The following is a 22970-nucleotide window of genomic DNA, read 5'->3' on the forward strand; positions in this document are numbered from 1 at the left end:
CCCTCCTGTGGATTCCGGCAACTGCTATTTGAAAGCATTACTGCCTCCAACATTAATGCACTTCACCTCTGTGAATCTGCCTTATCTTTTTTTCAAAAGCCATCCAAGTCAGTGGCCATCATTGCCTCCTGTGGAGTCGCATGGTTTTAAGTATGCAATGCTTGAAGGATTGTTTTCTTTTCTCTGTCCTGAATCTTCCAACCTTCATCTTCATTGGACGGCAGCGAGTTCCAGTGCTATGAGGGAGAAAAAGCTTTTCTCCATCCACTTTCTGCATGCCATGTATAAATAGCATCTTATTCACCTTTTCTCTGAACTGAAAAAGTCCCAAACGCTGCGACCTTTCTTCACAGAGTAAGGGAGTCCATTCCTTACAAGAATTAAGAAAATTCTGAGCAGCGTCCACTGTTCAAAAAATCTTCTTCCTTGCCAGTTCAGGCAGCCATATGTGTGTTCCTAAAAGGAGGGACCACTTACATTGTCTGTAGATAAGACTTCCAGGTTTCATTTGACGCTAAGGTAGTGTATGCCTGCAAAGATACAAAAGGGGCAGCTGTCTAGGAGTGTTGCTTGACCGGGACTAGACAAGAGACCCCAACGAGGTAGAAGAAGCAGATACAGCAGTCCGGTCTCCTTTTCGCTCAGGTCTCATTTTGTGAAGAAAGTGAGAGGAAACAACGTAATCACCATATATACCATAAGCCTGCCTTTAAAAAAAAATCTCTTTAACAAAAAAAGTGCTGCTAATGCATATTTTTCGAAGTTTACATAGTTCAAAACGTCCGGCAGATGCATAATCCGTCATTATTTTCAGACTGACTTAACGACAGCCCTGCAATGTAGCGCGCTGCATCTTGCTTGTTTACCCCTATTATTTCTGTTTCTACGACGCATCAAGGATCTGCAAAGGGCATAACTGCGCGTGCGTAGATAAAATACTGATCAGAATTTGCTTCTCCTATTCTAGCTCTACAGTCGTTCTTAGGGGTGGGGCTAGCGGAGATGCGTCTCTCCCTCTATCAAGCCAGCCAGAGGGTGAAGGCAGCGCATGCGCGTTTCAGTTTGTGGGCGGTGGAGGCGGAAGAGGAGCGTGTGAGCGGACTGAATCGCTTTCGCCTATTCCGTGCGGAGAAGGATCCGGCCGGCAAGATGGAGAGTAAGTGTGCTTGGATCGCCCTCAGGTCACTTTGCTCCTTTCCCATCGGCGTGGGGGCGTGTATCTTACTGTTTTGCTCCGGAATGATTAATCCGGAGTGACTCCGGTTCTGGCCTCGCGGTCATTAAAGCTGCCCTATTTTACCCATTTGGGAATTGGGGTGGAGGAGCTACCTGTTTCCCACGCGTTCACCCACACCCGCCCCGTGGTGCAGAGTGCTTAAACCCCCATTCTATTTTACTCTGGAACCACTGGTCTGGACTGACCTGAAGTCTGCTTTGTTTTCTTTTTTGCCAGCTTCCCGACGAGCAGGGAGTGAAGCGAAACTAATTTCTGTTACTCTTTCGCCCACCTTCTCTGCGAGTAGCGCAAGACGCGTGTCTGTTGATCTTGTGAACATGACCTTAAAGCAGCAGATTCCCCTCAAGGCTCAGGCATGGGGCAAGCTAAGCGGGAGAGGAATGGAATTAAAGTAATCTAAATTCAGGCACAAGCCTCTGTCAATAATATATACATATTTGGGGAGTATACTTACAGGGGGTCCAAATAGACCTATCGATCGGGAGAGAGGCCTAAGGTGATTTCTCTCACTTTCATGTGCCTTATTTCCCTTCAATTATTATTTATCCTTCCCTTTGCAAGTTGCCAAACAGGGACTTGACTGTGTTGTTTATCACCATTGTCATTTATTTGTTTGCCGCCTTTCAACCATGCTTGCAACATGAAAGAATTTACATAATTGCAAAAGTATGAGACAAGTAGTCATAAGCAATAAATAAAAACGTATCAAAATGTGCACAACAAAAGTAAATAAGTTATAATAAGATCCAAAAAATAAAGATACAAAAAATGAATGTCAATAACTGCAAAATTAACATCTCCAAAATTAAATCTCGATCCCAGCAAATAAAAAAACCTAAACAATGCCCCACTAAATGCATCAACTTCCCCACCTCAGAACAATTTATTATTATTATTATACAAGAACATGTAGCCACACACAAAAAACCAAGTAAAAATATATATAAAATGTCCAGTAGCACCTTAGAAACCAACTAAGTTTGTTCTTGGTACTGGACAATTTTTTATTTTTTATATATATTTCTACTGCGACAGACCAACACGGCTACCTACCTGAGCACAAAACCAAGTAACAGAGGAAAAAGTAATACAGAGTTGCAGAATAAAACAGTAACAGCAAACCAGTGTATCAAATAGCAAATGCATCAAGTTGAGTCCCAGACTCCTGGTCTGGGAGAAAGAAGGGATATAAATAAATAATATAATAAATGTTATGGTGATAGTAATAATAATAATTTCCAACTCCTACTCTCCTAGCATTCCATCAGAATGACTAAGAACCAGAACCCAGCATTGAACAAAGGGGATGCTTGATTCATTTGGTGCTACTAAGAACAAGGGGCAGATTTATGTCCCTATTGTAAAGGATGATCCAGGGGACAATACTTTCTCCTGTATGAGTGAATGGCTGCCAACCAGTGTTATGCTAAGCTAAAAGGACCCAAGGAGGAGTAAAGAGGCTGTGGTCTCCTTCCTGGGAGCCTGCATGTTCCCACTCACCCATGATTTGGCTTAGTGTCCCCTTTGAACGTGACCCATCAGAAAATGCATCTCCATCAGGATCTGGGCTATGCTGAAAAGCAGGTCTGGAATTTTAGTATTTCCTCAAGGTGAGTCCATGAGTGTGGAGGGTTGTATGACATAAGATATATATTTTTATTATTGCATTTGTACCCCACCTTTTTCTCCAGGGAGCTTCATGACTGAGTAGGGACTAGAACCCCAATTTCCCACGTCCCAATCCCACACTCTAACCACTACACTGGTTTGGGGGGTGTCTTATTTGGAACAGTGTTCTGGATTCCATATGTGAAACGGAAGATGACAAAACGCCCCACGTGTTTAGACCAGTCTGCTCCTGTTTTGAATGCCGCTGCTTGGTTATTGAACATGAAGCCTGCGATGCTTGTGTTTGGAAAGGATGTATAGAAACCTTTCCCTAATCTCTTCCAGGTGTGTTATATCGGCAGCTACCCCAGCAGACAGCCACGCTCCTGAACATACAGGTATTTTCTGTGCGTTGGGGCAAAAAACATGGAACTGGTGTGAAGGCAAGGCGGAAGCAGGACTATATAGATATATTAAGAAAAAGAAAGCAAAAGACCTGGATGTAGGAGCTCTGCTGTGTCAGACTGAGGGAAATTGCCTCAGCCTGCCAGTTAATACAAGAGGGACCTCCTCTCATGGAGGAGAAGGCTACTGATGGGAGGAAGCAATGCTTCTGAATACCAGTTGCTGGAAACCACAGGAGAGCAGAGGGCTCTTGGGCTCAAATCCTGCTTGTGGGTTTCCCACAGACATCAGGTTAGCCACTATGAGAACAGGAAGCTGGACCAGATGGGCCATTGGTGTGATTCTGATGTTCATATGGTCTTGAAAGACCAACATTGGCTCCCAGTACATTTCTGGGCACAATTTAAAGTGTTGGTGCTGACCTTTAAAGCCCTAAACGGCCTCGGTCCAGTATATCTGAAGGAGCGTCTCCACCCCCATCGTTCTACCCGGACACTGAGGTCCAGCGCCGAGGGCCTTCTGTCGGTTCCCTCACTGCAAGAAGCCAAGTTACAGGGAACCAAGCAGAGAGCCTTCTCGGTAGTGGTGCCCGCCCTGTGGAATGCCCTCCCACCAGATGTCAAAGAGAACAACAACCACCAGACTTTTAGAAGACATCTGAAGGCCCTGTTTAGGGAAGCTTTTAATGTTTGATGTATTACGGTATTTTAATATTTTGTTGGAAGCCGCCCAGAGTGGCTGAGGAAGCCCAGCCAGATGGGTGGGGTAAAAATAATAAATTATTATTATGTTGTTGTTGTTATCATATGCAACAAAATGCTGTAGCATGAAATACTTGTTTTCGGTATTCTGGTCTTAACAACCAGAATACTCCATTCCGTTTCACCTCCTATCACTCAGAATTCTGTGATCACTGAGCATGTTTCAGTCCTCATTGCACTGTTTTGCTTCTATATGTGTTTGCAAACCTGCTACAAGTGGCAAAGAGAGGGATTCCCCCCAAGCTTGGAGATGCCTCTGTTGGTTTATGGGTGGTGCTGATATAAAAAGAAAAATCTATTAAAATCTAGGTAATAAAAACAGTGCAGCACTATTAAAAGCCCTTTTCTTAAAAACTAAAACCAGTCAGTTCGCAAAGGCCTCTTGGAATAAAACAGTCTGCAGGACCAGGAGGGAGCCAGTCTAGCTTCTCTTGGGAGGGAGTTCCAAAGGCTGGGAGCAGCCACCAAGAAGGCTCTTCTCCTGCATCCCCACCAAGCGTGCCTGTGAAGGTGGTAGGGCCTCCCCCTAAGATCTCAGCGCCCAGGCAGGAGAATATGGTCCTTCAGATAGCCTATGCTTTGTGAAGAAGTGCACACTTCAGTGACTCAGTGAATTCATTTTCTTCTTCTTTTTGTAGCCTCAAGGGTCAAAGGAAGCCGAGGCCTTTGTGAAAGCCTTCCTAAAGCGCAGCATGCCTCAGAAGAGCGATGAAGACATCCAGGACCACTTAACCCGAAAAGCGGTGGTCCTTGAACACCTGCACAAGAGGAGGAGAAGGCAGAAGAAGAGGAAAGGCAAGGGGTTCTCTGCCAAGCAGAGGAGAGAGATGAAGCTCTTTGACATTAAACCAGAGCACCAGAGGTACGTACTTCTCCATGAAGCAAATAGTCAAGCTGCGGGTTTCGCTCCTGCAGGAGACAGCAATGGCCACCAACCTAGACAGCAGCCCAGCGGTCAACATCGGTCTCAGCCTGCTGGTGGAAAGCTAGCAAAGAGGGAGCCAGTGTGACCTCTCTTGGGGAGGGAATTCCACATAATGGGGGAGCAGCCACAGAAAAGGCTCTCTCTCTCTCGGGTCACCACCATGTTTCTGATGTTGCTGGGACCGAGAAATTGCACTCCTGAGGATCTTAACACCCGGGCAGATTTGGATATGGATATATGATTTTTCAAGGAGCCTGGGCCCAAGGGACTGATGGAGGAGGGGTGGTGGATTCCATCCCAGGACAGAGTCTAACACAGGCCAGTTAAGCCAGGCTAGTAACTTCCATGGGCTCATTTACAGTGCTGTGTTAACAACTGATAGCAAGCCTCCTTAAGAAGGATACTTGGTTTCTTTCTTTTTGGAAATTGGGATGTCAGTAAGGCAATGTGCTTTGGTCTGTACCATTGTGATTTTAATACAGGCAATGAGTTAACAGGTTCTTTTCACCATGTTGGTTCACAACCAAGGAAGATTACTTGCCTTTGGCACGACAGGCTTCACTTTCAAGTTAACCTGTCTGAGCACCCAGGTGGTTCACTTCGCAGCATCTCCAGGTAGGGTTTGGAAAAGATTCCCTGCCTGAAACCCTGGAGAGTTTTTGCCAATGAATGTAGACGGCACTGGCGTAGATGAACCAATGATCTGACTCAGTGTAGGGCAGCTTCCTAGAATATTCAAAGCACTAGATTTCTCATTTAAAATAAATCTGCAGTGGTACTTGGCCACTAGAGGGCAACTTGTGACCTTTTTATTCCAAAAAGTACCTTGTTTCAAATTCGTGCATGATCATTTTTCTTTTGTTTTTAAGGCTTTCAAATGGCAGAGCTAGTGTGTAGGCTCAGCTGTGCTCTGGTAGCAATAATCAGATAATATCACCTTCTGGTGTTAGACCCCCTGTTCCCTACACAGAGTTCCCGAGGAAGAAGGATGGATTTTTAAGCCACTCTGCTAATTGTAGATCTGTGAGGGGAGTAGGGATCTCCTAGCAACTCTCGGCAGCCTGAACAAACTATAGTTCCTAGGATTATTGGGGGGGGGGGGAGAGAGAGCCATGACTGTTGAATGGTATAATAAGTGTTTTAAATGTATGATGCAGTTATGACCCAGAAGACAAGCAGCTCAGCTGGTTCCCTTCAGCATTTCAGGAGCAGAGAATAAGGCTGTTCTTAGCCCCCAAAATTAAACAGACCAAAACTTTCGGCGACACTCAACGTTTGTCATGTTTCAGATCCAATTTAGCTCTGCCTTAAACTTCAATAAAAATGACTCGCTATCGAGCCTCGTCTAAACTATACAATTAAAGCAGTCAGGGCTTCCTGCAAAGAATCATGGAAATCCTGTAGTTCATTAAGGATATATAGAGGTTAGGAGATGCCGGTTCCCCTCACAGAACTACAATTCCCAGAATTCCTTCTGAAAAGGGGGCTGGTGGTTAAACAACTCAGATCGTAACTTTCTCTCCACTGTAATCACTGCCCTTGAACGGCATTAAAGCCGTTGGATGGCCATCTTGTTTCCATTACAGCTGGCGGCTATTGAAAACGTTGAGCGCTTTCTGAACAGGAAGGCCCAGACTTCATCCACAACTTACCCATCTTCAGCCTTTTTATGCTATCTTTTTGTGAATTGCCTTTGTCCCACACATAGTATTCCATCCATAAAATCAGGAGGGAAACCGTTTCTGAAATCCTAAATTGAATAGTTTCCATTTCGGACCAGAGGGCTATCGATGGCTGCTCACCATGATGGCACAGTCAGAGGAAGCAGTGATTCTGAACACCAGTTGCTAGAAGCTCAAATCATTGTGCTTGCTGGTTTCCCGCAGGCATCTAGTTGGCCACAGTGAGAACAGGATGCTGGACTAGATAGGTCACTGGGCCCTGATCCAGCAGGGCTCTTCTTGCGTTCTTAGATTTAATAAATGCTTCAGGGCATTGCTGATACATGGGGAATTAACAAAGCCATTTTTGACTTGTTCTGCAGGTACGAGATCTTTGTGCCATTACATGAGCTGTGGGAGCAGTACATCAGAGAACTCTGCAATGGGCTCAAGCCGGAAGCGTAAGTTCATTAGGCTTAAGTAGTGCTTGGATCACATTTGGAGACTTATGTTGGGAGCACAGCAGTGATCAGGTGCCGTTTCTCAGGAAATCAGGGGATGGGGAACCCATGGCCCTCCAGATGTTGTTGGACTTCAACTCCCATCAGCCCCAGCAAACACCCTGGCTAGTGGTTATGGATGATGCAGGTTCGGTGTTTTCACCACAGGTTCTCCTATCCCTGTGTTAGCCCCGAATGGAATTACATATTATCATACTTTTTTTGTTTTATTTGGCACCACCAAATAAATAAACCTCAAAGCAGTTTACAGTAAGAATAAAGCAATGGAATTATCAGCAAAAACAGTTAAAGACAACTATTTAAAATATTTTGGGGGAAGAAAAGTCTGTGCAGTGTGATTTTTCTCTACATGCTTTCTGACATTTAAGAGCCTGTAGGGGTTATTTTAGGTAAGGTCCAGCACTTATGGGTTGTAGCCAGTGCTAGTCATAACTCTGATCAGTCCCATTGAAATTACAGGGCATGAATAACATAGGTAAATTAATTTCAATAGGGCTACTCTGAGTAAAAGGTCATTGAATGCAACCCTGTGTTTGTAAGGTAATAGCTGCATGCAGTTCCTGGTTGCATGGGACAGTGAAGAGGCTGCTAGAGGAGAGATGGATAACACCATCCCTCCTTTATGCCTACCATAGAATGGCGAGGGAAGCCCACGCCTCTGCATCCTGCATGAACATTCAGCCCTCTGCCAACCACTTGCAGGCTAGTGATTCCAAAGGCTTATTTGCAAGGCTGCTTTAAATTGAGTATTTCAGAATTTGAATGGCTTAATGTTTCTTGGCACTGTAATGTTAATATTGTTGCTTTTTTAATACTTTGAAGAACTCTAATGTTAATTAGTATATTATATGTTAGGGACGCGAGTGGCGCTGGGGGTAAAAGCCTCAGCGCCTAGGGCTTGCCGATCGAAAGGTCGGCGGTTCGAATCCCCACGGCGGGGTGCACTCCCGTTGCTCGGTCCCAGCGCCTGCCAACCTAGCAGTTCGAAAGCACCCCCGGGTGCAAGTAGATAAATAGGGATCGCTTACTGGCGGAAAGGTAAACGGCGTTTCCATGCACTGCTCTGGTTCGCCAGAAGCGGCTTAGTCATGCTGGCCACATGACCCAGAAGCTGTCTGTGGACAAACGCTGGTTCCCTCGGCCTATAGAGTGAGATGAGCTCCACAACCCCAGAGTCTGTCAAGACTGGCCCGTACGGGCAGGGGTACCTTTACCTTTACTTATGTTATATGTTATTTTTATCAGGCAGCCACAGATGATTCAGGCCAAATTGCTGAAAGCTGATCTTCACGGAGCTCTCATTACAGGTATTTGACTTCCGATCCTAAATGCAGGGATGCTTTTAACTTGGGACAGTTCTGAAGGCTGAAAGTCAAATGTCACCTACTTAAGCAGATCTCAGTTGACTCTGTAAGTTTTGAGTTGATCAGCTGAGCAAGTGATTGATTGACAAAACCTGCATATTTTGCATAGGAGGGATCAATAGCTTCAAAGGAAATGATGTACTTTTTGTTTTCAAATGGGCTGCACGTAAGTAGAGCCATGCTGGATCAGACCAAGGGCTGTATACCCAAGGGTTTTTGATCCAGTAGGAGGTATTCATTGATATGGGGATAAGAATAGGCAGCTTCTGCCTCCTCCCTGCAAACCCACGTGCCTTCGGAAATCTCTTCCAAATGATGATATTTTTATTACTATTACTTAAATGTGTGACTCGCCTTCCATGTATACGTCCCTGTCTTCAAAACTAACTTTTTGTCTTTCTAATCCCTTTAGCCACAGACTCGGTTAGCACACAATAGGGATACACTGCAACATTCTATTTGAAAGGCCTGCTTGCTAAACAAAAAATTTAGACTGCCTAATTAATTGAGGGCAACCATGTGGTCAATCTGTGTCCTGGTGCCAGCAAAACAGTCTTGGACTGATAAGCCCTGTGCCTAGCTTTTACACTTTTACCCTGCCTTGTCAAACCACAGTTCCTTGCGATGTCCAAACTGGGAAACTATGGTTTCCATGCTACTTAAACATCACAGTTGGAAACCAGATCAATTACCCCTTGTTAGTGCAAATCTGCTGAGTGTTGTAAATAAATAGACACTGACATCAGCTGGATGACACTTGTCAATTACAGAAGCAGTTGCATTCTGTACTGTAAGGGGAAGCACAGAGGCAGGTAGAGTATTGCAATAAGTGTAATGCGAAAACTGACTGTCCTGCCCTAATAATCTGCTTTTCTTTGCTATAGTGACTAAATCGAAATGTCCCTCCTATGTCGGCATCACGGGCATTGTCCTGCAGGAAATGAAACATGTTTTCAAAATTATCACAAGAGAAGACAAGATGAAAGGTACCGGACACTCCTTACTGTAACTTGCTTTGTTAATGGTCCCGTCAAATTGCACAGTGAATCACTGCTCCTCCTTCACTAATGGCCATTTGTCTCATTTCACCCTGGAAGGGTCTTGGCTAGTTGCTACAGAGTTGAGATTTTGGTTTCTTTTTTTAAAAAGAAGTGAAATTGGTAAATCACAATTAAGATCTGTTTTCAGAGTATGCTTTACTGGACTTTAGGCACCACCAAAAGCATTCCTTTTTTAATGAGGCCTTTGGCTTTAAACTATCTATGTTTTCCCCTGTCCTCAGCTGCTTATGTCTCAGTCTTGATTTGTAGGCCCCTCAAGACAGGGGTCTGCCCCCCTTATTCTGAGTTAAGCACCTCATACAATGTGGTGAACTGCAGTGGTTTTCAACCAGTGTGCCCTGGCACCCTGGGGTGCCTTGAATGATGGTCAGAGGTGCTGCGGGCAACACTGGCCTCTGTCCCTCTTTCCTTCCCTCTCTCCTCTGATGCCCTCTTGCGTCTCTGCCTCCCAAAGGCTTGCACAGCTGTTTATTGCAGCAGCAGTGGCTATAAGCCAGGGCCTTTTCAGTACTGGTCCCAACTTGGTGGAATGATCAGTCCCAGGAGACTAGAGTCCTGTGGGACTTAACATATTTCCGCAGGGCCTGCAAGACAGAGCTGTTCCGCCTTGCCTTTGGTTTGGACTCACTCTGACCCTTATGTTTCCCATATGGTCTTGATTTATCGGCTGCATTTTAAATTGCATTTTAACCTGTATTTTAAATTGGGGTTCCCCCCCCATTATGTTTTTACTGTGATTTTATTGGTGTTAGCTGCCCTGAGCCTGGCTCTGGCTGGGGAGGGTGGGGTATAAAAATTATTATTATTATTATTATTATTATTATTATTATTATTATTATTTAAGCTCCACGGGCGAATGGTGCTTCTAGGAGGCAGCTCTCTTTGGGGCAGGGAGGGGGCAGCTCAGAGACCAGAGACGGCAGCGGCAGCAACTGCCCAGAGGACTCCCAAGGAAAGGGGAGGAAAGATGAGGCAGAGGGAACACTCCACAAGGGGAGGGTGTTGGATGTTTGAAAAGCGGTGAGAGGCTGCCAGCTCTGCGGGCAGTACTGGGTTCCTGAGACCCACAGGGGTGCCGCAGAAAGAATGTAGTTGGTCAAGGGAGCCGTGGACTTGAATAGGTTGAAAACTCTGTTGTAGTGGGTTAAGAGCGCTGGACTAGGACCTGGAAGAGACCCGGTTTCAAATCCCTACTTGGTCCATGAAGCTTACTGGGTGATCTCGGGGCAGGTCATTGCCTCTCAGCCTAACCTACCTCATTGGGTTACTGTGGGGATTAAATGGGAGGACGGGACCACTTATACCCCCTTGAGCTCCTTGGAGGAAAAGGTGAGATCTAAATGCAGTAAATAAATAAATAAGGTGATACATCAATAGAACCACATAAGGCTTCATTTGTACTGTGGCCGCTGACGCCTGTCATCTTCTTGGCTTCCCTTTCCAGTCATCCCGAAGCTCAACAACGTCTTCAGCCTGGAGATCGATGGCTTCATCTCCTACATCTACGGGAGCAAGATTCAGTTCCGAGCCAGCGAGCGTTCTGCAAAGAAGTTCAAAGGAAGAGGAACAATTGACCTGTGAACCTTCTTCCTTCTTCCTTTCTTTCTGGAAATGGGAGCCACTGATGTGTTGTTTCCAAGGGATGGAGAGACTATTCCTAGCAGTTTGTGCATCCTGAGACTTGGGTGTGTGTGAAGGAACAATCCTTGTTGTTTTAAACAAGAGAGTGTGAGAAATGCATCCATATAAATGAATGCTCCCGCAGTGTTTCAAACACCTTTCTATCCTTTGTACATCCTTTGTGTTTTATCGATGTTATTAAACCTGTTAAATAAATAAAACCATTTCCACTAAGCCCTAGGATCTAATCTGATACTTTGTTTACAGCAAAGTAAACCTTCCATAACCTCCCGTAAGATTATGCATTTTGCAGTAATAAAGTGAGTCCTGGTTTGCATATCCTTGTAACTATCCCAAGGATGACTCAAGATATCTTTGCAGTAGGAAAGAACAAGTTTACAGCAAGCATTTTCTTTTCTTTTTAAAAATATTTTATTTTCAAATTTTTTAGTTACAATTTTAATGCTTTTTCCAAAATGTCAGATACAGTATGAATTTCCTCCTTTCCCCGTTCTGAATTCCAATTTTCTCCCCTTATTTTCTTGCATCTCATTTTTATTTTCCAACTCATATCCTCTTATTTGCCTTGATTTCCAATGTTAACATAAATGTTATATCCAACCTGGTGTTTTAATGTATTTACAATGGTCTCTTAAATAGTCCATATTTTTTTTTCCATTTTTGCTCAAACTTTTCCTCGTCCTGGTCTCTGATCTACACAGTCATCTTTGCCATTTCAGCATAGTCTATCATTTTAGTTATCCATTCTTCTTTAGTTGGTGCCTTCTATTCTTTCCATTTCTGGGCAAATAACATTCTTGCTGCTGTTGTTGCGTACATAAATAATCTCTTTAGATCCCTTGGTATTCCATCACCTGTTAGTCCAAGTAAAAAGGTTTCTGGTTTTTTAACAAAAGTTATTTTAAACATTTAAAAAAAAAAATAAAAATCATTGTATATCATTTCCCAGAAGTCTTTTGCTTTTCTACAGGACCACCACATATGTTAAAAAGTACCTTCCTTTTCCTTGCACTTGCAACACACATACAGCTAGCATTTTCGCCTAGGAAGGCGATGGGGCAGTGCTACTTAGCAGAGGACTTGCTTTCTATGTATGCCAAAGGAAAAACTGACAAAGTTTTGTCCATCTAGTCTAAGGTTACCAGATTTTTTTCAATGAATATGGGGACACTTTTCAACTTCAATGGATTTTGTATGGGGACTGATCTGTAAATCTGGGGACTGTCCCTGGGAAACGGGGACATCTGGTGACCTTAATCTAGTCTAGAAGTTCCCAAAGTGGGTGGTACCATCCTGGGGGGGCACGCTAAGAGGCAAGGGGTTGTGGGGGGATGCTGGAGGTGTAAATGACTCAGATTTGGAAAAACTGGTATCACTGGATTGAGTTCATCCATTTTTATTTTTGAATTAATTAATCAAAATAGTTTTAACTGGATTTCTAATAAACATGCAATTAATAGTTGCTGTTTTGAATTTTGAATCTTTAGCCCCACCCTAAAAAAAACCTGTCATTTTTACTATGAGCGCAATTTTTTTTTTCCTTGTGGTGCAGACTTCCACAGGCAAAAGTCCACATCACCAAGAAGTGCTTCTGGTCCACAAGAAATCAATGAGCTTTTAACAGGCCACGAGTCTTCATTTTTGTCTTTGATGCAAACAACTAGGAACACCTCTAGAATGTATGTTCAGGCTTTTAGTTTTCTTCCTTCCTAGGTAGGGGTTATTTCCACTTGTACAGGTTCCCAAAGGGAGGAAACGAGCTTTCAAAAGCAGTTTTTGTGGGGAAATTGGGGGTGCCCGCTTCTCCCACATTCTGGCCTGTTGCTTTAACTACGCTTTGAAAATTATATGCTTTAACAGTCTTCTCGCTTTAATACTCAAGATTCAAAAGATTTGGGAACAATTGCATTCCTTTGTCTCTTTCTCTTTGTAAGAAAGTTTGGTGGAGTGGGGGGGGGGGAATGTTCTAAGTACTGGGGCGGTGTGCAAAATTGTATGAATTATTTTGATTGTCCTGGGTTTTTGAATGATGACTTGGAAAGGAACGGTATTGTTTGCGTGCTTCCCTCTCCCCCCCCCCCCCCATTTCTGAAAAGGGCTCTTTTTATTCACAGTTTAATAGGCAGGTGTTTACTGCTGAACATACCAACAACTATTCTCTCCCTCCGCTGTTGTTGTTTTAAAAAAAGATTATGTAAATGCAGCCCATCTTCTAAGGCACCAGCACCTCCCCTGCGCTTCTTGGGGCATTCTGCTGAACCATGTAAACTCTTCAAATTGAGATGGAAAATAACTCTTTTGATGCTCCCGAGAAGCAATACCCGGTCCCGGGCTTTGTAATGCAAAGTTTCTCCCATTGTTTTCTCTTTGTGGCGAGGAGGAGGAGGGGAGTGGCTTTCCGACGGAGCACAATTCTCCAGAGGTAAATGTGTGCTGCAAAGATTAACTATACTGAATTTATAAAAAAAAAAAAAAAGATGGGAGGCACATTGACATTGAAATGAAAGAGAATAGCAGGGCATTCAGTGGGATGGGATTATGAATAAGGACAAGCCTGAGCACACAATTTATTTGCAACAGGGATGGCCCATGCATAAAACATGGATCTTCAGAGCGTCATCCCTTAAAATAGTTTTGAGCTTCTGTGTGTGTCCTAAAGCAGGATCAGGGGGACTTTTTTGGGAGCCCAAGGGCTGCATTCCCTCTGCCAATTCTGTTCTTGCAGCTACACCTGGGAGCCAGTTCTTGAACATAACACTAAACTATGTGTAATGGGTTTAGGTGTTGCTCGTGCGTAAGTTGCCGCCACTCCTGGCTAGGTTACCTGGTTAACCCTTTCTGACTGAACAGCCTCCAGCATCGTGACTGTCTCAGTCGCTGGCAGAATCCGTCAGTGGGCGTTTCTTAAACCTTTTCCAGCATAAAAGTTGTTTGACACCAAGTCTCCTCCTACTCTCCCTGCGCGGAAGTCTTCTGCGCAGGGAGGGTGTGGGCAGCAGAGTACCCGTACTCTCTCCGCTGGTCTCCAGCGAAGAGTCTTGGAGCCTCCTCCCCGATTCCCCCACCTGCCCCCCTTCTCCACTGGTGTTACGCTGATTTCCTTCCCCAGCAGATGGGCTGCCTCTCTCCCTACTGGGACCCTCTCCTGCATCCCTTTGGAGCCTTCCCTCCGCCTCTAGCTCCGATGGCAGTTCCCTGACACTATGGTTTGGCATTCTGTCCAAATCGGGTGAAACAGCCCAAATCAGAGGGGAGATTTGACCCAGATCTCCGTGCTTTGTCCACCCATTCAATGACTGGCAGCCCAGGATTCAAACACCCATCTCAAACACAAACCCTCAAGTGGCCATGAAGAAGTCAGTGCCTAGACCTCCGATCCTATGCAGCCATGTGAGCAGTGATTTGTGCTGCTGGAGAGTGTAGCATTTGGTAAATTAATAATACAACTATGCACAGCATGGAGGAAGTGGACAGAGAAAAGTTCCCCTCTCATACTGCTGGAACTCTACCTATCTACCCTCTACATATCTACATATGCCCTCAGGCAGAAGATATAGAAGCATGATTAGTTGCACCAACAGGGTAAAAAACAGCTTCTATCCGTGGGCTGTTAGGCTGCTGAATGAAAAGTTAACAACAGGGCAACTGACTTTCGGGTTTGGTGGGTGTGCATCAGTAAACAAGGGGAATTAAGACTAAGAGCTGAGTGGGGGGTACTCGTGTAATCTCACTGTATACAAGTTGTACAAGTGACAATAAAGTATTTCAGTTTCAATATTTCAATTCAACTCGTGGGGACCCAAAGACACTGAATGTTGGAAGAATGGGAATAGATAAAATGCAGTGCTTCACACAATGCATAGTTAAACTGTGGAACTCTCTGCCACAGGAAGCAGTGATGGCCACCAACTTGGGTGGTTTTAAAAGAGGACTGGGCATTCATGTAGGAGAGGGCTATTGATGGCTACCTTGCTTTGCCTTCACAGCTGGAGGCAGCACTGCTTCTGAATACCACTTGCTAGAAATCACAGAAAGGGAGTGGGTTCTTGTCCTTGGGTCCTGCTTGCTGGCTTCCCAGAGGCATCTGGGTGGCCACTGGAGGAACAGGGCGCTGCATTAGATGGTCTGATCCAGCAGGTTTTCCTGAGGTTCTTTTGTTCTCAGAGTGATCCTGTGCAGCAAAGCTGACCCTGTGAGGCTGATATGAAGCAGCTGCCTCCAGCAACAGATTTCAGATGTCATTGAAATTGGCAAAATGATCCATTATTTCCATGTCAAATGTGTGCGGGTGGGCTTGCATAAGCTGCTAAAATGCCTTCTCCCTGCTTTCTAAAGGGGAAAAGGGAGGAGTCAGAAGTGGATTAAAAATTATGCTAAGTGCTTATTTATTATTTTTCGGAGGAGATTTGCAGCCAAATGGCAGGGATGCTTGTAAATCTGCAACAAGGGCACAGCCTGCCATTGAAAGCTCTGAATTTTCGAGTATGCAAACACAGCAAAGGATAAAAGGATAAGATTGGTCTGCTGGCTGCTGATGTCACTATGGGATGCAATTCTGCATTAGAGAGCTGCTTCCCGGCTGCTGTCCTTAGAGAGTTGGGGTTGGGGTGCGGGAAATTTCTAAGGCAAAAGGGCATAGGTTCCCCCAAATGCAGCCAATTGCCTTCCCCTCCTTCTCAGCCTTTTCTGCCAGAACCGTTGAAGTGGTTTGGGAATAACAGGTGGGCTCACTTGCTCAGGGAAATCTGGAATACTATTAGGAACATAAACAGCTGTCTTACACCAAGTCAGACCACTGGTCCATGTAGCTCAGTACTGTCTACACTGACTGGCAGCAGCTCTCCAGGGTTTCAGGAAGGGAGTGTCTGCCAGCCGTACCTGGATATGCACTGTGAACTGAACCTGTGACCTTCTGCATGCCAAGCAGATGCTCTACCACTGAGCTACAGCCTTTGTAATCCGTTGCATATTTAAATGCTTCTTTTTCTTTTATCCCAGTCTCTCTTTCTTCACCTCCTTTATGTTGCCTTATTTTGAGATAGGGTAGCCAGAAATGCACATTCTCTACTTCAGATATGGGTTGCAGGCCTGGCCCTATCCTTAGGTAGAGGAAGGAGATGGCCTCAGGCTCTGAATGCCGCTGCGAGGTGGGGAAGGCAGGGCCAGTAGCCATCCTGGATATTCTTCCTGAGCCCCCCTGTTGAAGGGGGACAGAGCTGCGTGTATCATACAGACTGCCCTGCTAAGCAAGTCTGCTGCCTTCAAGTGCAGATAGGGTTGTCAGGTCAGGAGCATCCCAGACCCTGAAATTTCAGAGCCTGAACCCAAGACCTAGTAGGGACCCCTGGTAATGGAATGGGAGCATCCCTCAGTGATGTCACAGACCTGGAGATGGAGGTTAATTGGGAGAGAAGAATGAAAGAAGGCAAACTTCCCACTCCCAAGTGTCTATGCTATAATTTGCAGCCAGCTTCTGCCAGACTGAAAGATTGCAAGCTGCATATCCAATCTTTTTAATGGCTAATAATAATAGATACTCTCGGCAACCTGGAGATTCAAGCCCGTCACCTGGATGGGGCCAGGCAAACCTGGAGACTTCAGGTGAGAACTGGAGGTCTAGTTGCAGAGGATGAGGAAGATGCTCTGCTGCCATTGATGAAGTAACATTCAACTACCACCTTCTGTATGAGGCATGGGGAAGGTGCCAACTTGGCTAGTCTTGTGGGTACCCCTCAAATTTACCCAATGGCATTGCAATTTGTCTGTTTAGTTTTGATCCCCATAAGTATCAGAGCTGATATATCCCCATGACTGCCTGTTATGACCCCGATATCTCTTTCCAAAGTTGCTCACAGCCACTTTTTCTGTGTGGAGTTAAGGGTTGTGGTGTTCCTTCTTTTTCACCCCCTCGTTCACTATTTTTTGCCCCACACGGCACAAAAGTTCCCCCTCGAACAATGGCTTGATTCTAATTTACCTCATTCCTTGATGTAACATCTAATTAGGACATCTGTTAAATGCCTATCATATTAATTTAATAGGGGGAGGCTAATAGAACTTTATTGGCACAGTCCAGTTAATTAACATTATGGGTCTTTAATGGATGTCTTAAATCGACATCGTTAGCAAAGATGCTACACAAATTAAAGTGAGCCCTAACTGTGTTTCATTGGACTGTGAAGGACACACAAGCTGTTGTGTGTGTGCACACAACTCAATTCATTACCAACAGTCACTCTTCTTTAAATATATATCCCTTTCAAATGAGTCACCCGAGTTGCTAAATTTCTGTCACTTTATACCCTTCCAAGAGTCCCAATTTTCCAACGGCAGCCTCTCCATGGCCCCTGCTAAATCTACCAAAGAACAAAACGATATAAAATCAGGATTAAGGGGTTTTCTCAAGGCAGTGGAGGGTGTGTGTGCTGTGCCCCACTGGTGAAATGATGGTGGCATTTGCCCTTCTGATATGAAATGATCTGTGCTGTGCTTATTGAAAATATGGGGGGAAATTGTGTACGCTTGAAAACGTTGGCAGCATTAAGATAAATTCAACTGTGTAAATAAGTTTTGATGGATGTAATAATGGAATATCGAATGGTTTAGTTTATGTAAAATATGCAGGGATTTTTGATATGCAAAATGAACCATGGAAAGAGAAGGAGGGAAGTCATTGATATTTTAAGGTTGTTTAAATGAGTATTCTAAATTGTAAAATAGAAAATGTAATAAAATTTATATATATATACATGTATATAAAATGGAATGCTCTGTGTGGAGGGTCAGCTGGGGAGAGTGAGAAATGTCCCTATTTTCATCTGAGGAATGTTTAAGGGTATGTGACTTGTATATTTGGCCTGCGTCCTCTAGAGTAAGACAAAACCTGACTTATTGGTGCTAGCACTGGGTGGAAAAGGAAGGCATGTTTCATGAACATTTTCTCCCTCAGTGAGGTGTACAGTTGGCGATTCTCCACACTCTTTTTTGAAGGGTAAAATGGCCACTTACAAATCCCCCAAATTTGGGGAATGTAAGAATGAGACTACCAGTGGCCTGCTTGGTCTGGCACCCTGTTCTCAGAGTGGCTGAGGGAAGCCCACAAGCTGGACATGAGCACCACAGCACTCTGCTCATGAAAACACATCAGCCCAAAAGAGAACAAAAGAGGCAACAGATTTGCACGAAAGTCACACATGCTAATTTATATGTGCAAACACAGATGTTTAGAAACAACTGCTATCATTTAAATAAAAATACAGTCCATCTCACCATAGCAGGAAAGGCTGTTGAGCAGATGATCTGTGGCCTTAGTCTGCTGTCCACGACAATGGAGCTCTATTGCCCTGCTCTCCCCATTTTTTATGCACTGTGGGCGTCCCTGCACCACCATATCTTTTTACTAATACAGAGAGCAATCAGCAGAGTTGACTCCAAGCAAAAGCATCGGCTCTCCTGCTTCATTCACAAAAGTTCAACTGCTGATGCTGTTCGTATTTGAGTCCATTTACAGTACCACTAATAACATATCTGCTGATTCCCCACGTGTGTGTGTGTGTGTGTGCATAATTATTCAAAATACAGCTGTAGGGATTTTGATTAAATGTATTTGCTCTGCAAGCCATTAGAAATTCAGCATTCAAAAGCCTGCTGTAACGGAAGTGTTTTCCTCAGCCTGGAATCGGCAAGAGCATAACTGGGATTTGATGGCAACTTCTGCTCCACGACAGTTAACAAAGAGATACTTTTCGTGATTCTAATTCCACCTCCTATTCATGCTTCAGTCCAGGAAAGTCCTCACACTTAGATCCTGGAAGCTGCACTTTTAAGAAATGCTTGCATCCAGTGATTTATTTTAAAAGGAAAATAAGGTGCCGTTCTTACCATGAAGTTGTTACAGTACATGCCACACTTTTAACCTTTGAAGAGGGGGGGAAGGTGTTGTTCCTGTGTACCCTTGAGTACCCCCAGTAAAAAAAAAATTGGTTGTATCTGATTGTTTGGACTCCGGTCCATGAAACCTCTGATAATTGTTAGTCTTTAAAATGCCCACCGAAAGACCCTCTGTTATTGTTTTCCTGGAGGAAACTCCAGCAATGCCGAAGTGCATCCCATCCTACAAACTCAACACATGGAATCATAGACTTGCAGAATTGGAAGGGACCCCAAGGTTCATCTAGTCCAATCCCTGGCAATGCATAATGGACACATAACCAAGTGTCCACTGGCCTGGCCACAGGGCATCTTTGGAAACACCTTTGCTAATTCAGCTAAGATTCTATGATTCTAACAAGCAAGGGTCGTGCGGCTCTGTGTCCCATCTTTCGCATGATAAACTGACAGATGGTGCGTGTGACCCGGAGCGTTTTCTGATGTTGTTTCGATCGATTTCCTGCCTTCTCTTTTTCAGCAGAAAAACACAAGAAATGTGTCAAAGCAGGCCTCCCACTTCTCAAGAAGAATGTCTGGTTGCAGTTTTAAGTTAGGTTCTTGGCTCTTTATTAATAAACAACTTTCATTCTTTGCAGGTTTTTTTGGGAATTGTGGTTCCTTGCTTTGTGGCTACCTTCTGCTATGTTTTTGATTTTTATTGTGCTTTGCCTTGGGCAGAGATGTCTCTGGAAAGGCAGCTAATAAGCTTTAAAAACAGATTTTTAATTAGCTACCCGTCTGCCGGGGGTGAAAATAGGAGAACAGGATCCTGAACTTGATGAGCCATTGGTCTGATCCAGAAGGCTCTTCTTGTGTTCTTCCTTTTCTTCCTGCTTTGGGAAAGAAAACCTTTGGGCTTTGTGTGGCAGGCTCGAGATATAGACGATTCCCCTTGTAAAGTGATCAGAAATGAGACTTCCCTTTGGCTAGCTTGCAGCCCCCACCACCAGGCACACCGGCAGCCTAAAGGATTATTTCAAAATTATGGGCTTGGAACGGTTCTGCTGGGTGGCTGGGGCTGCTCACGAAAGAATTCCAGTGATGTAGCAGCTCTTGAACACCCCATTAGGTGGCTGCCTAATTAATGTAAATGATCGTTATGTCTCACTCACCAAGGATTATTTTACTCCAAGGGAAATCTACTTGCTGCCACAGTGGCCATTTGAGGGGGTTTTATAGGAACTCTTGCATTATGGCTACCCATTCAGTAAAAGGTAAGTAGCCATCCTAAATAATGGAGATGGAAGGCTTAATTGGCTGAATAACAGATTCTGCTGTATTTTATTCCAGGAATTAGAGCTTTATTGCAACTCTATGATAATGAGAGGGGAAGAGCCATTGGCAAATGGAAGGCTTCCGAGATCCAAGCCCGTGAGGAAGGCAAGAGCAAGATTTCAGCGTTTCGCCTCAAAAGTCGCTTCAGTCTGACTCCCCCTCCCCTTTCATAAGAACTTGCATGAAAGTGGCCTCCCAATTTTTCTCACAGGCTCATAAAAGTTCAGCACAAACAGTTGGGCCTGGTGAGCATTTAAGGTCCCCAACCCTAATATGTGGGTTGCCATCTGCTTGGATTTTATTCCGATCCTGATTTGATTTTAGAATGTATTTTAATTGATTGTCTGATTTTATGTTAATGTGTTATACATTTTGTGTTAGCTGCTCTGAGCCCGGTTTTGGCCCGGGAGGGCAAGGTATAAATAAAAAAAAAATTATCATCATCATCATCATCATGAAAGGTAAGGTGAGGGGGGGATGTCGCACACCTGAAAATTAAGAGCACCCCCTACAAAGCCAGTTTTTCAAACAGCTACCAGAGGAAGACCACATGATGATATGACTGCCATCTTCAAAAATCTGAAGGGATGTCACATGGAAGATGGAGCAAGCTTGTTTTCTGCTGCTCCAGAGGGGAGAAGCCAAACCAATAAATTCAAATTACAAGAAAGGAGATTGCAACTAAACCTTAGGAAGAATTTTCTGACAGTAAGAACTGCTTGATAGTGGAAAGGATTCCTTCAAAACGCGGTGGACTCTCATTCATTGGAAGTTTTTAAACATAGGGTGTATTTTTTATCATTATTAATATTTTTAACAACAATTTCAGTTATAGAAAATAAAATGAGGAAAGAAAAAAGAAAAAGAGAAGGGCAAAGCACAAAAAATACAGTAGGAAAGAAAGATATAATACAATGAGTATAATCAGTTATATATTATTATAGAGATATGCAGTCGTACCTTGGATCCCGAACGCCTTGCAAGTCGAACGTTTTGGCTCCTGAACGCCGCAAACCCGGAAGTGAGTGTTCCGGTTTGCAAACGTTCTTTGGAACCTGAACATCTGACAAGGCTTCCGCGGCTTCCGATTGGCTGCAGGAGCTTCCTGCAGCCAATCGGAAGCCGCGCTTTGGTTTCCAAACATTTTGGAAGTCGAACAGACTTCCGGAACGGATTCCGTTCGACTTCCAAGGTACAACTGTATAAATATTATTGTCCTAATACATATATGATTATTAGTAACCTACTATGTTCTGTTTGAACTCATTCCAAATGTCAATATATTTATCCAAACCAGGTCCACGTCTATAAGCAATACGTTCATATGTTGCAAGTGTTGTCATGTCATCAATCCATTGATTAAAGGGGATCTTTATTCTTTCAATTCATCACAGTCAGGGCTCATAGAATCCATTCTCGTCGTCCAGTTGTCAACTTCCGTACAGTAAGTATATAATTCAAAAGAATATTTTCCTCTAATTTTTTTTAGCTTTTCCTGCACAGTCATATTTATATAATTCAGCACTTTCCCCAAAAAAACTTGGTGAGCATACTGCACTGTAAGAACACGTGTTTCAACAAGGCATTGTCCTTATTACATCTCCAGCAGTTTTTGAGCATAGGATGTAAACCAATCTATCAGGGATTTTTCAGCTGCATTTCCTGCATTGCAGTGGGGGGGGGGGGCGGCAGGTTGAACTAAATAACTGTTGGGGGTGTCTTCCAACTGTATGATTCCATGACTTGCTTAGTGGCTATAAGACTGTCTTGCAGGGAGAAAAGCAAATTAAAAAGTGCCAAATGGATTGTGGCAGCACACAGTTGTATTCCTACCACAAGGTGGCACAACTTACCCGCAAAGTCATGCTTTCCTTCCAATAATAATAATAATAATCCAGTAATTCTGGAGCAATATTACAAAGCAATTTTACGTGCCATTGAACAAGTCAGCCAAATATGTCTAGGAGAAACTATGACAATAAAAAGGGGGGGGGGACACGCACACAGTATAGCCATCTGCTAAAAACACACCTCTTTACCATGTCCTTTGACACCTGAGATGTTTTAGGACCCATCTTATTTTTGTGATTTTCGGTTGTTTTGAACTGTTTTTAAAATTGTGGTTGAATGATTGTAACTGCCTTTGGGAGCTTAGAGTGAAGGGCATGTTATTATTATTATTATTATTATTATTATTATTATTATTTACACTTGACACTTCTGAGTATTATCTGCCACCCATGCCAGAATCCCTAAAAGACACTGAATCATATCTCCATCCATTTAATGGGGAGAAATCTGTGAATACCACCTCAGGTCTTCCCAGTTATAACCATTACAGTGGTACCTCTGGATGCGAACGGGATCCGTTCCGGAGCCCCGTTCGCATCCTGAAGCGAATGCAACCTGCGTCCAAGCATCTGCGCATGCAGGGGTCGCGATTCGCCGCTTCCGCGCATGCGTGTGATGTCATTTTGACCGTCTGCGCATGCGCAGCAGCGAAACCCAGAAGTAACACGCTCCATTACTTCCGGGTTGACGCGGAGCGCAACCCAAAATACTCATCCCAAAGCTACTTCAAC

At 44.0% G+C, this 22970-nt stretch overlaps 1 protein-coding gene across 1 annotated transcript; it reads left to right on the forward strand.

Moving 5' to 3' along the window:
• The first annotated feature begins 999 nt into the window (after nucleotides 1–999).
• On the forward strand, nucleotides 1000–11397 carry POP4 (POP4 homolog, ribonuclease P/MRP subunit). The gene is made up of 7 exons (XM_081016533.1): nucleotides 1000–1156; nucleotides 3191–3243; nucleotides 4650–4873; nucleotides 6981–7058; nucleotides 8364–8425; nucleotides 9367–9468; nucleotides 10988–11397. The coding sequence occupies exons 1-7, from the start codon at nucleotides 1003–1005 to the stop codon at nucleotides 11122–11124; spliced, it is 810 nt and encodes a 269-aa protein (XP_080872659.1). The 5' UTR covers nucleotides 1000–1002; the 3' UTR covers nucleotides 11125–11397.
• The last annotated feature ends 11573 nt before the right edge of the window (nucleotides 11398–22970 follow it).

The sequence above is a fragment of the Podarcis pityusensis genome (assembly GCF_964106645.2).
Source record: "Podarcis pityusensis genome assembly, chromosome: 8".
NCBI lineage: Eukaryota > Metazoa > Chordata > Lepidosauria > Squamata > Lacertidae > Podarcis > Podarcis pityusensis.

Bases quoted from the DNA above. Each gene is read 5' to 3' on its own strand.
- POP4 (XM_081016533.1), top strand. From the start codon at position 1,003: ATGCGTCTCTCCCTCTATCAAGCCAGCCAGAGGGTGAAGGCAGCGCAT. The intron at 3,244-4,649 runs GTATTTTCTGTG...TTCTTTTTGTAG, and splicing joins CCACGCTCCTGAACATACAG to CCTCAAGGGTCAAAGGAAGC. The intron at 8,426-9,366 runs GTATTTGACTTC...TCTTTGCTATAG, and splicing joins TCACGGAGCTCTCATTACAG to TGACTAAATCGAAATGTCCC.